A 13,996-nucleotide genomic window follows, 5' to 3' on the forward strand; every position below is an offset into this window, starting at 1 on the left:
GCGAACAGGTGATGTCGTGGATTGCTGACAATGCTTCGAGCAATTTGTCCACCACCAGTCAGTCTTCCACGCAGTCCACCCATGTCACCGAAATCCCCACTCCTCCAGCTCCTGCACCTCAGCCTCCTCCCCCCCAGTCTGCCCCCTCCCAGGAAAATTTGCCATTTGAACCGGCATACTCTGAGGAACTGTTTTCTGGACCCTTCCCACAGTCACAAACCACTTGTCCGGTTGCTGCTGAGCAATTTTCCGATGCCCAGGTTTTCCACCAGTCACAGTCTGTGGGTGATGATGACCTTCTTGACGTAGTGGAAGTGTGTAAAGAGGTGTCCGACGATGAGGAGACACGGTTGTCAGACAGTGGGGAAGTTGTTGTCAGGGCAGGAAGTCCGAGGGGGGAGCAGACTGAGGGATCGGAGGATGATGAGGTGACAGACCCAAGCTGGGTTGAGAGGCCGGGTGAACACAGTGCTTCTGAGACGGAGGAGAGTCCTCGACCTGAACAGGTTGGAAGAGGCAGTGGTGGGGCCAGACGGAGAGGCAGGGCCAGAGCTGGTGCATCAGCGCCACTGTCAACTAGTGAAGCTCCCGTGGTGAGGGCTCTTGCGGCGAGGGCTAGATCTTCAGAAGTGTGGAGGTTCTTTAAGGAAACACCGGATGACCGACGGACTGTGGTGTGCAACATTTGCCAAACCAGGCTCAGCAGGGGTTCCACCACTACTAGCTTAACTACCACCAGTATGCGCAGGCATATGAATGCTAAGCACCCCACTCAGTGGCAACAAGCCCGTTCACCTCCGGCCGTGCACACCACTGCTCCTTCCCCTGTGTCAGCTGCTAGTCAGCCCCCTGCCCAGGACCCTGGCACAAAAACCCCATCGTCGCCTCCACGATCCTCCACAGCATCCACCAGCGTTCAGCTCTCCATACCCCAGACGCTGGAGCGGAAACGCAAATATAGTGCAACCCACCCGCACGCCCAAGCCCTTAATGTGCACATCTCCAGATTGCTTAGCCTGGAGATGCTGCCCTATAGGCTAGTAGAGACCGAGGCCTTTCGCAACCTCATGGCGGCGGCCGCCCCTCGGTATTCGGTCCCCAGCCGCCACTACTTTTCCCGATGTGCCGTCCCAGCCCTGCACCAGCACGTGTCAGACAACATCATCCGTGCCCTGACCAACGCCGTTTCTGACAAGGTCCACCTGACCACGGACACGTGGACGAGTGCTGCCGGGCAGGGCCACTATATATCGCTGACGGCACATTGGGTTAACTTGGTGGAGGCTGGGACCGAGTCTGACCCTGGGGCTGCTCATATACTGCCGACGCCGAGGATTGCGGGGCCTACCTCGGTCCAGGTGTTTCAGGCCTACTATGCCTCCTCCTCCTCCCACCCCTCCTCCACCTCCTCCTCCGAACTACCATCCGTGGGCACGGCGCCATCAGTCGGTAGCTCTAGGCACAGCAGCAGTGCCGTCGCTAAGCGACAGCAGGCGGTGCTCAAACTGCTGAGCCTAGGCGACAAAAGGCACACCGCCCAAGAGCTATTACAGGGCATCACGGCGCAGACTGATCTGTGGCTGGCACCGCTGAACCTCAAGCCGGGAATGGTTGTGTGTGACAACGGCCGTAACCTGGTGGCGGCTCTGCAACTCGGCAGACTGACACATGTGCCATGCCTGGCCCATGTGTTAAATCTGATAGTGCAGCGTTTCCTCAAGACATACCCCAATCTGTCTGATTTGCTCACGAAGGTGCGCCGCATCTGTGCGCATTTCAGGAAGTCCAGCCCAGATGCTGCCACTCTCAGGGCAGCGCAGCGCCGCCTCCAACTGCCCGCTCACCGACTGTTGTGCGACGTGCCCACGAGGTGGAATTCAACACTGACCATGTTATCCAGAGTTTACCAGCAGCGCAGAGCGATTGTAGACTGCCAGATGTCAACTTCCACCAGAACTGGTAGTCAGGTCAGTCAGCTTCCTCAAGTCTACAATGAGGAGTGGACGTGGATGTCTGATATCTGTCAGGTGCTGAGTAACTTTGAGGAGTCAACACAGATGGTCAGTGGCGATGCCGCCATCATCAGCCTCACCATCCCGCTGCTTGGCCTGTTGAAAAACTCTCTGGTCAGCATGAAGTCGGAAGCTTTGCGCTCGTCACAAGAGACGGGGGAAGAAGATTCCCTTGTTGATAGCCAAAGCACCCTCAGGTCTGTTTCTCAGCGCATATCGGAGGAGGTGGAGGTGGATGAGGAGGAAGAGGAGGAGAATGTTGGCGAGACACAAGAGGGGACCATTGTTGAGTCCTTCACTGTTCAGCGTGTATGGGCAGAAGAAGAGGAGTTGGAGGAGTTGGAGGAGGAGGAAATGGACAGTCAGGCCAGTGAGGGGAGTGAATTCTTACGCGTTGGTACTCTGGCGCATATGGCAGATTTCATGCTAGGCTGCCTATCCCGTGACCCTCGCGTTCAAAGAATTTATTCCAGCACCGATTACTGGGTGTTCACTCTCCTGGACCCACGGTACAAGCAAAATCTTTCCACTCTCATCCCTGCAGAGGAAAGGAGTGTGAGAATGCATGAATACCAGCAGGCCCTGGTGCACAAGCTGAAACAGTATTTCCCTTCTGACAGCGCTAGCGGCAGAGTGCGTAGTTCTGCGGGACAAGTAGCGAGGGAGAGTAGGCGAGCAGGCAGCTTGTCCAGCACTGGCAAGGGTACGCTTTACAAGGCTTTTGCCAGCTTTATGTCACCCCAGCAAGACACTGTCACCTGTCCCCAGTCTCGGCAGAGTAGGGCTGATCTTTACAGAAAGATGGTGAGGGAGTACGTAGCTGACCATACCATCGTCCTAAATGATCACACAGCTCCCTACAACTACTGGGTTTCAAAGCTGGACATGTGGCACGAACTGGCGCTGTACGCCTTGGAGGTTCTTGCCTGCCCTGCCGCTAGCGTCTTGTCCGAGCGGGTTTTCAGTGCAGCTGGTGGCATCATCACCGATAAGCGTACACGCCTGTCGACTGACAGCGCTGACAGGCTGACGCTTATTAAAATGAATAAAGGCTGGATTTCTCAGAATTTCCAATCTCCACCAGGTGAAGGAAGCTCAACCTGAATAATTGATCCACTCCTCCTCCTCCTCCTCATTTTCCTCCTTCTCCTCCTCTTTGTACAGTAAAGCAGAGGAAAATGGCTATTTTTTGACAGGGCCCACTGGCTCTTGCTATAGTACTTCATGCATTTAATTTTTCTGGAGGGCCACCTACCCGGTCCTCTGTTTGAAACAATTTTTGTGAGTGCCACATACAGGCACTCAATCTATTCCATTTTTCTGGAGGGCCACCTACCCGGTCCTCTGTTTGAAACAATTTTTGTGAGTGCCACATACAGGCACTCAATCTATTCCATTTTTCTGGAGGGCCACCTACCCGGTCCTCTGTTTTAAAAAATTTTTGGGACTGCCACATACAGGCACTCAATCTATTCCATTTTACTGGAGGGCCACCTACCTGCTCCTCTGGTTTGAAACATTTTTGGGACTGCCACATACAGGCACTCAATCTATTCCATTTTACTGGAGGGCCACCTACCTGCTCCTCTGGTTTGAAGAATTTTTGGGACTGCCACATACAGGCACTCAATCTATTCCATTTTACTGGAGGGCCACCTACCTGCTCCTCTGGTTTGAAACATTTTTGGGACTGCCACATACAGGCACTCAATCTATTCCATTTTACTGCAGGGCCACCTACCTGCTCCTCTGGTTTGAACAATTTTTGGGACTGCCACATACAGGCACTCAATCTATTCCATTTTACTGGAGGGCCACCTACCTGCTCCTCTGGTTTGAAACATTTTTGGGACTGCCACATACAGGCACTCAATCTATTCCATTTTACTGCAGGGCCACCTACCTGCTCCTCTGATTTGAAGAATTTTTGGGACTGCCACATACAGGCACTCAATCTATTCCATTTTACTGGAGGGCCACCTACCTGCTCCTCTGGTTTGAAGAATTTTTGGGACTGCCACATACAGGCACTCAATCTATTCCATTTTACTGCAGGGCCACCTACCTGCTCCTCTGGTTTGAAGAATTTTTGGGACTGCCACATACAGGCACTCAATCTATTCCATTTTACTGGAGGGCCACCTACCTGCTCCTCTGGTTTGAAGAATTTTTGGGACTGCCACATACAGGCACTCAATCTATTCCATTTTACTGGAGGGCCACCTACCTGCTCCTCTGGTTTGAAACATTTTTGGGACTGCCACATACAGGCACTCAATCTATTCCATTTTACTGGAGGGCCACCTACCTGCTCCTCTGGTTTGAAAAATGTTTGGGACTGCCACATACAGGCACTATCCAAATTAAATTGTCTCCATAGCAGCCTCCACACGTTGTCTCCATTGCTACCTCCAAAAGTCGTCCATATAGCTGCCTCCATACATCGTCCCTTTATCAAACGAGGTGTGTCAGGCAGAAATTTGGGTTGTTTTCATGGATTCCACATCAAAGTTGTTAACTTTGTCGCCACCCTGCTGTGTTATCCACAAAATATACTGGCAAACTTTTACCATTTAGGGATATTATTTCAGCGCTTCTTGCGCATCTGTTTACATTCCCCTCACCCGCCATATCCTAAACTTATAAGAACGCTACTTCACTTGATCTTATACAAAAGGTTCTTAGAAGTGCTGTTTGGGGAGTAGCCTAGAAACAGGGGCTTGGATTGGCGAAAGCTCGCCTGGCAGCGGAGCGCCAGCTCCATCACAAGATCCAACTAACATAGTTGCAGCACCTTTAATCTACTACTAGTTCACTGCCTCCATAATAATAATAATAATAATCTTTATTTATATAGCGTCATCATATTCTGCAGCGCTTTACAAATCATAGGAAACAAATACAAATGTAATGTAACAGAGCACAACATTTGTATGGAACAACAGGAGTGAGGTCCCTGCTCGCCAGAGCTTACGGTTTATGAAGATGATGGGGTAACACGAGGTAAAAGAATATTTAATGGTCAAGCCATTCTTCTTAGGGAATAGAAAAAAATATAATAAATGGAATTGCTGTCGCTTGAAACACTCAGCCGTCATCTTATATACCAGGTCCAGGGTGAATGGGACTGCAGAGAAGTCTGGTGCCTGTTGGTTGCTGGATAACAGATGGGAGGACGACACAGGACGGGTTAGTAGAAGAGTTAAAACTTCATGCAGTTAATGAGTGTTATAGGCTTGCTTAAAGAAATGGGTTTTAAGAGCACGTTTGAAACTTTGGAGGTTAGGTATTAGTCTGATAGTCCGGGGCAGAGCATTCCATAGAATTGGTGCAGCTCTAGAGAAGTCTTGGAGACGCGAGTGGGAGGTCCGCACTAGGGTAGAGGTTAATCTAAGATCACTGGCGGATCTAAGAGCACGGGTTGGGCGATAGACTGAGATAAGAGAGGAGAGGTAGGGGGGTGCAGCATTATACAGAGCTTTATGGATGAGGGTTATTATTATTTTAAACTATTCGAAAGGAGACTGGCAGCAAGTGCAGCGACTGGCATGAACTGTAAGCATACATGGTCCCCTTATCAAACGAGCTGTGTCAGGCAGAATTTGGGGTTGTTTTCATGGCTTCCATGTTAACTTTGTCGCCACCCTGCTGTGTAATCCACAAAATATACTGGCAAACTTTTATCATGTAGCGATATTATTTGAGCGCTTCTTGCTCACCTCCTTTGGTTCCTCTCTGCCACCCATTGGTTTGAAGCCTGAGTCCATTTAGGATATGTCGCCATGACACTCTCTAGCCTGCTGCTGCTGCCTCTGCATGCCGTCCCCTATAGTGTCAGGGTCAATTATTGGATGTTTTAGATGCTATCTAGCTTCATTCTGTGACTCTGTCATGGCCATGCTGTTGCCCATAATTTTGGCATAATGGTGCGTTTAAGCAGCCTCAGAGGCATCCATGCATGCTGCCCCTGCTGTTTCCTGTCCATTTCCGTGGTGTTTCCATCCTTTTCTGAGGTTCCCAGGTGTTTGGCCAAGCTTCCCTGTGCAGAGCCTTGGTCCCCTTGAAAAATGCTCGAGTCTCCCATTGACTTCAATGGGGTTCGTTATTCGAGACGAGCACTCGAGCATCGGGAAAAGTTCGTCTCGAATAACGAGTACCCGAGCATTTTAGTGTTCGCTCATCTCTACTGAAGACCATGTCACAGACCAAGACATACATCATGCTGAAGACCATGTCACAGGCCAAGACATACATCATGCTGAAGACCATGTCACAGACCAAGACATACATCATGCTGAAGAATCTTGTCACAGACCAAGACATACATCCTGCTGAAGACCATGTCATAGACCAAGACATACATCATGCCCCAGGCCAAGCCTTAGACCATGTCACAGCCAAGGCCTCAGACCAAGTCGTAGAACAGCCCTAAGCCCCAGTCACAGACCAGGCTGCAGTACAAGACACACAGCACGGCTCAGACCAAGCCTCAGACAGTCTACAAACTGGGTCATAGGAAGGAGGTGGAGAGACGAGGAGACGGAGAGCGCTCCTATGGTGTATTACCCTCGATAATATGGATGTCAGTGTTGTGGTATTCCACTCATCAAGGGCACAACTCCTTTTGATGCCTGTAACAACGCTCTGAGCCGCTGCCCGGTCCCGCTGTTCGCTCTCCTGTAAACAGTATTCAAGAGCATCTGAATGGGGTGCGTTGATGTTCTCCTCCAGTTTTGGGACATCAGACAGGCGCTGACTTACTCGGAAGCTTTTCCTTAAAAAAGGCTTTTTTTATTTAAGCCATAAATGGCGATAAAACAATAAAAGGTTCTTACAATTAAAAATTGGAATAACGCGTTTCGCGCAAGGACTTAGCGCTTCCTCAGATTCCTAGACATACAATTAGCTGCCTGACATTTATAGATGACAGAGAGCAATCACACAGGAAGTCCAGCAGTGAGACCTCCGGCCCAGGACCGCATGGGGACGGACGGCCAATGGCGACATCAAAAACGTTACTTACAAGTTAAAATAGGTTAAAATAAAATCAAGTATTAGCAGGTGAAATACATGGCATTTATCACAGTAAAAAACATAAATATGATTACTTATCCAGCAGGATTACATCAGAGTCCTAGGACTACAAAAATGAAGCTGCCCTTGGAACTACAACTACGGAGGCCCTGACGGACCAAGTGTGGATCCACTGGCGTGGCTATAGCTCTATAGGGTTATTCTCACATTCCGTGGTCAGTCACATTCCGTGGTCAGTCACACACCAGGGTCAGTCACACACCAGGGTCATTCTCACATTCCGGGTCAGTCACATTCTTGGGTCAGTCACATTCTTGGGTCAGTCACACGCCGGGGCCAGTTTTGATTTTGTCGCTTATTTTCTCCCTTGCAGATGTGTGTGATCATCACAGTCATTGTGAAAGGTTCTCTGCTCTCGTGTTGGATCGTGGTCAGAGCGGTGAGTGTCCCATCATACCAGGCAAAGAGGCAGAGATACAAGTAGAAGAGATAGGGTTTCGGGACATTAGTGGTTGGTGGGCATAAGGTGGGGGATGGAGACCCCTCATACTACACTGGCTCAGGACTGATGGCTTTGTGCTCCTCCTTCTCTCTGTTGCAGACGTCTTGGCTCCTGCAGGTGATGCTGGTGTCCTGTGTGCTCGGTGCTCAGATCATTCTCCTCCAGTCCAGTCTACATGCGTCTCTCTTCTCCTTGGTGAGTATAGGAGCCAGTGCACACCGAGGAGCCCCATGTATCATCTCCAGCTCTGTCACCTCCTCACTTCACTATGTAACCTCCTCTAGATGTCCTGGAATAACATCGACCTTTGTAATAACCAACTCTTCTCTTAAATTTTCTTCTATAGATGTCCTGGTATGTTATCCAGTTATTCAGTAACAACCTCCCCCTCACCTTTGTTTCCTCCTCTAGATTTCCTGATATAATATCTGGCTCTGTAGTAACTGTCTTCTCTTCTATGTTTCCTCCTCTAGATGTCCTGGTATAATATCTGGCTCTGTAGTAACTGTCTTCTCTTCTATGTTTCCTCCTCTAGATGTCCTGGTATAATATCTGGCTCTGTAATAATTGCCTTCTCTCCTATGTTTCCTCCTCTAGATGTCCTGGTATAATATCTGGCTCTGTAATAACCACCTTTTCTCCTATGTTTCCTCCTCTAGATGTCCTGGTATAATATCTGGCTCTGTAATAATCACCTTTTCTCCTATATTTCCTCCTCTAGATGTCCTGGTATAATATCTGGCTCTGTAATAACCACCTTTTCTCCTATCTTTCCTCCTCTAGATGTCCTGGTATAATATGTGGCTCTGTAATAACCACCTTTTCTCCTATGTTTCCTCCTCTAGATGTCCTGGTATAATATCTGGCTCTGTAATAACCACCTTTTCTCCTATGTTTCCTCCTCTAGATGTCCTGGTATACTATGTGGCTCTGTAATAACTGCCTTCTCTCCTATGTTTCCTCCTCTAGATTTCCTGGTATAATATGTGGCTCTGTAATAACTGCCTTCTCTCCTATGTTTCCTCCTCTAGATGTCCTGGTATAATATCTGGCTCTGTAATAATCGCCTTCTCTCCTATGTTTCCTCCTCTAGATGTCCTGGTATAATATGTGGCTCTGTAATAACTGCCTTCTCTCCTATGTTTCCTCCTCTAGATTTCCTGGTATAATATGTGGCTCTGTAATAACTGCCTTCTCTCCTTTGTTTCCTCCTCTAGATGTCGTGATATAATATCTGGCTCTGTAGTAACTGTCTTCTCTTCTATGTTTCCTCCTCTAGATGTCCTGGTATAATATCTGGCTCTGTAATAACCACCTTCTCTCCTTTGTTTCCTTGCTTAGATCTTCCTTGTTCCCCCATCCACATTCTCCGGAATCTGTATCTTTAGGTTGCATCTTTGGAAGTTGGGAGATGACAAGAAGGAGGTGAGCTCTGAGGTAATGGGGTCCCCCGACTATACCCGTGGCAGTGATGCTGAGGAGGTCACTTATTGTACATATCATGACTCCCAAGTGACAACACACAGGAGAATAAGGGCCTGATTGGTGCCCTTCACCTAAAGCTTTTTATAGTGTATAGTCCTGGTTTCCAACTATTGAATGAAAACACCCTGACAGCAGGGGGTGCTCTATTGTGCCTTATACATGACATGTATTTAGTACATAGCCAACACTTGTCTGTAGTGACACCACCCGCAGGCTGGGGTATGTACTGCACCCATGGACATGCTATAGATTCCATCACTACATTATATAGACTCTGAGTCATTATATATCGGTACAACTTGGGGGCGACCTACCGTATGTTTAACCTGTGCACCTCATTGGACAGGAGCCCCATAGCTTCAGATTTGTTTGTTACCCTCAAAGGAACAAGGGACTAAGCTAAAGATTTCCCAGTTACTGTCAGATGATGGGGGAGATGTGGAGGTGCCAATGTTGGCGGAAGCTAGGGGCCACATACTGGTCTGACAAAGGGGCCCCTGCTGTCTGTGCCTGCCCCTGATATAAGGGTAGATGTAATACAGATAATGTGGCTCTTCTCCCTGGATATACGTCGTATATATTCTTCACCCTCTCTCCCGATCCTGGAGCTGTCAATGACTTTCTTCTATTTCAGGATCCCGTTCCTCGGAGGAACAGGCGGGTCATTGGGATATTCTCTCGCAGTGGGCAGGAAGAGTATGCGTGGCTATCCTCCAGGCTGAGCAGGGTGGGGAGAGTGGTCCCTTTTACTATCACAAACTCCAATTCTCAGCAGTTCAGGCAGCAGGTCTCGGAGTGCACGGCCGCCATTTTGTATCATTCCAAGACCCGCGGAAGGATCAATATCGTCAATGTGACGGATTCACTGTATGATGAGGAGCTGCAATACATGTCAGGGAGGCTCGGTAAGAGGACGGCAGATACAATCTTACCAAATAGATTGATGGACTTTGTTGTGGTGGACTCGTCTTCTCTCCCATACAACCACCTGATGGTGTGGTGGTAAATGTGGGGTTATCCCTAGTTGGGTCTTGTTTCCTTCATGTCTGTCTGTATAGGGTAAACCTTGTGGTCCCAAGGAATTCCATATAGATCAGACCCAACGGCTCCACACATCAGCCCCGATTCCCTTTATAAACCCCACTCATTTAGTCGGAAACTGCACTAAAAGTGATATTACCATGTGTGGTGATTCAATAAGATTGTGCGCCAGACATCATGAATCTGGCGCTTCCCCGCACCGGCCCGGCAGAGTTCACCATCTTTTTTTTCGGTGCACCTTTACCATAGAGAGTGCGACACAATTTGCAAGCTAAATAAGGTGCTCGGTCTGAATCAGGACCAATTTGTGTCATATGGAAGCAGCGTGGTGCGCCACAAAAGGGTCGCGGGCGACACAATCCCAGCGCAGACACTTCTTATACCTGTGCACGACGTTTTAGCCTAGAAGAACGTGCACAGTCCAACAAAAGTGCCCCATTGTATCCTCCTCTCCTGGCGCCTTATAACATTGGCTCCACCAGGTTAGCTAGTAGGGCATCTTGACGTGTCAGCCGTAATGATCTTCTATCGATTGGTTATTGATGACTCCTTGAATTTACCATTAATAGACAGAAGATCCTAACAGTTACTTGGGTTGTAGACTAGAAAATACAGAATTGTGGTGCTGAACACAAGTCCATTATTTTACCATCATGATGAGATCCAGCCAGGAGCCATCACTGCGCAGGTACTTCCTCTCAGTGCTGGACAACGTCCAGAGGCAGGAGATGTGTCGTTGGTTCAGCTTGTTGAGGTCTATAGGATCTCTGAACCACCATGAAGGTGGGATACACATGGGATGACCTGACGCTCTTGTCCATTCTCATCTCACCTCTGTGTTATCTTTCACCCTCACAGGTAAGAGTAACGTGATTGTTGTGGTGGACGACGTGGAAGACAGCAGCGCCACTAAACAGAGGAGCATCCTGTCCGGCCAGCCGTCCATCGCTCAGCTGACCAGTGGCCTCTATCTGTTCACCACACAGGAGAAAAGTCAGGAGAAACTGCTGACGGAGAAAGTGCAGACAATGTACAAGATCATCCCTGAAGGTACAACCGAGGTCTAGGTCCAAAGTCATGGTGATGGCAGTGGTGGTGGGGCTCATCTAGACGACCATTGTCGTGAATTCCTTAATAAGAAGGACATCACGTTTACCGTTGAAATATACCAAACAGAATGATGGGAACGGTCATCTCCACCATCATCCACCATGATGGAAATCTCTACACTCCCTGCAATACCATCACAATCACATCAATTCTCCTCTTGGAGTAGAAGGATCGGCCTTCTCTTTGTATTGAGATTTTCTGATGTAATAAACATAAAATAAAAATTATTTTGGCTGCATCTCTTGGTAAAGTGTGATACATAAGGTGGAGGATGATCACTTCTTGAGGGTCTTTAGATAAAGTAAAGAACACAAATATCTTCTCTTCCCCTAGGGTGGAGCAGCTGTAGCCTTGTATCCGATGTAGTAAGTATACATTCAGCATCCATGAAAATAGCTCCTGAAGGCCACTGTGATGACTAAATGTCTTGTCTGTTGTCTTCAGATCTTAGTCTTCTTGGTCATCGCTCCCTGGTTCTACTTCATCCATTCCGCCTACCATGTAAGTTGAGAGAACATTGAGAGGTCCTTGAGGTGTTTTAGGTGTTAAGGGTCACAAGGTTTCGGTGCTACCTGACTTGTTGTACACAGTGGCACTAGATTATCTCATCTCTGAGGTCATGGATCTTCTTCTCTCTTCAGCTCATCTTTCTGATCACAACAAACCTGACCGGATCTTTCCTTGTGTATCACGATATCTATGATCTGAATCACGTGAGTATTACAGGCAACTAAGAAGATGTGTACAAGGTTCATACGGACAGAACAACATTATATGTGGACCTAGTTCTTTGGACCCTCCAGATGAAATGATTCGAGGGACCCACTCTCCACAATCCCTAGGAACTAGATCCTAGAAGCCTCCACATTGGTTTGTGCTTTTACTCCACCTGTGGGGTCAATGGACGATCCTTTGGGGGGATTTTTACAAAAAGTCCCAAAAAGCCAGAAGAGCCGAAGAACATTAAAGACAGAATTATTAAAGGGCCAAAGCCACTTCAATAAATCTATGTATCTATGGTACAACGACCCCTGTGTCTCTACAGCCACCCAGTGACTAGTGGTTATCCACCAGAAAACCATCAGTGGTTCCTCAGATATAATGTACTGCATATTATCCCCTTTAGTCTCCCGGTGGGGGTGGAAGCCCTGTGAGTTAGATTGTTAGCTTTTTGTGCATAAGTGATAACAGTATAACTTGGGCCAATCCCTTTCATTAAGAACATAACTGGGAGATTGTCATTTCAGGAGGATATACGCTGTGTCAGTGGCCAGCTCTGTAGGGCAGGGTGTAGGTGGGTGTAGTGGACTAACTAGCTCTACATGTGAGGGTCTCGAGGAATTAATACTAAATCACTGCCCTCCGTACATTCCTGAATGCCATTGGTTTGTGTTTTGAGGGAAGATATTGCGGCAGATTTACTTAACCGGTCCATTCGCGATCCAACGGCGCATTCTCTGCGGTGGATTCGGGTCCGGCCGGGATTCATTGGGGGTCATTTACTAAGGGCCCGATTCGCGTTTTCCTGACGTGTTACCCGAATATTTCCGATTTGCGCCGATTTCCCCTGAATTGCCGCGGGATTTTGTGGCGCATCGGCGCCGGCATGCACGCAACGGAAATCGGGGGCCGTGGGCGAACGAAAACCCAACGGATTCGGAAAAATCGCTGCATTTAAAAAAAAAAAAAAATGTCGCGGAGCTTGCACTTACCTTCACTAGGAATAGGCCGGTGAACTTGAGTGCGTTCCGATGCTCTTCAGCGCAGCAGCGCCACCTGGTGGACGTCGGAGGAACTGCCTTAGTGAATCCCGTCCGGACCCGAATTCACCGCAGAGAACGCGCCACTGGATCGCGAATGGACCGGGTAAGTAAATCTGCCCCATTAAGGCAGTTCCTCCGACGTCCACCAGGTGGCGCTGAAGAGCATCGGAACGCACTCAAGTACACCGGCCTATTCCTAGTGAAGGTAAGTGCAAGCTCCGCAACGCTTTTTTTTTTTTTTAATGCGGCATTTTTTCCAAATCCGTCGGGTTTTCGTTCGGCCACGCCCCCCGATTTCCATCACGTGCATGCCAGCGCCGATGCGCCACAATTAGAGATGAGCGAGCACTAAAATGCTCGGGTGCTCGTTATTCGAGACAAACTTTTCCTGATGCTCGAGTGCTCGTCTCGAATAACGAGCCCCATTGAAGTCAATGGGAGACTCAAGCATTTTTCAAAGGGACCATGGTTCAGGAATAAAATGTGTTATTTAATTGAAAAAGAATGTCTTCTGATAAGTGATCAGATGTATGCAAACATCTGCAATCTATTCTTCACTGTTCCGTGCGTATATTATCTCCCGACAAGTTATCAGATGTGAAGAACAGTGAAGAATAGAATAAAAACAGTGAACACAGGATGATTTAAGTGAAAAACAGTGAAGAATAGATTACAGATGTTCGGCACATCTGCTTACTTGTCGGGAGATACGCTGTCCCGGGATCCGCTGCTCTTCTTCCACTGAAGTCTCCCCGATCTCTCTGCCCTTCCCGATGTCTCTGTGCCGCTGCCCCGCTGTCTCGGTGCCTGCCGCTGCCCTGCTGTCTCGGTGCCTGCCGCTGCCCGTGCTGCTCCCCGTGCCTGCCGCTGCCCGTGCTGCTCCCCGTGCCTGCCGCTGCCCGTGCTGCTCCCCGTGCCTGCCGCTGCCTATGCTGCCTCCGTGCCTGCCGCTGCCCGTGCTGCTCCCCGTGCCTGCCGCTGCCCATGCTGCTACCCGTGCCTGTCGCTGCCTGCCGCTGCCTGTGCTGCCTCCGTGCCTGCCGCTGCCC

General features: G+C 48.9%; 1 protein-coding gene across 3 annotated transcripts in view; it reads left to right on the top strand.

Moving 5' to 3' along the window:
* LOC140076254 (uncharacterized) overlaps positions 1-13,996 on the top strand; it is a 49,961-nt gene that overhangs the window by 31,518 nt on the left and 4,447 nt on the right. For 2 of the 3 annotated variants that reach the window (XM_072122789.1, XM_072122791.1), the window contains exons 5-12: positions 7,420-7,485; positions 7,648-7,743; positions 8,890-8,985; positions 9,668-9,938; positions 10,933-11,124; positions 11,518-11,549; positions 11,629-11,685; positions 11,826-11,897. In XM_072122789.1, coding sequence (XP_071978890.1) covers positions 7,420-7,485; positions 7,648-7,743; positions 8,890-8,985; positions 9,668-9,938; positions 10,933-11,124; positions 11,518-11,549; positions 11,629-11,685; positions 11,826-11,897 — 882 coding nt within the window. The remainder of the gene's footprint in view (positions 1-7,419; positions 7,486-7,647; positions 7,744-8,889; positions 8,986-9,667; positions 9,939-10,932; positions 11,125-11,517; positions 11,550-11,628; positions 11,686-11,825; positions 11,898-13,996) is intronic. The other variant, XM_072122790.1, reaches the window with a different exon arrangement.

This window comes from Engystomops pustulosus, chromosome 8, assembly GCF_040894005.1.
Source record: "Engystomops pustulosus chromosome 8, aEngPut4.maternal, whole genome shotgun sequence".
Taxonomy (NCBI): Eukaryota; Metazoa; Chordata; class Amphibia; order Anura; family Leptodactylidae; genus Engystomops; species Engystomops pustulosus.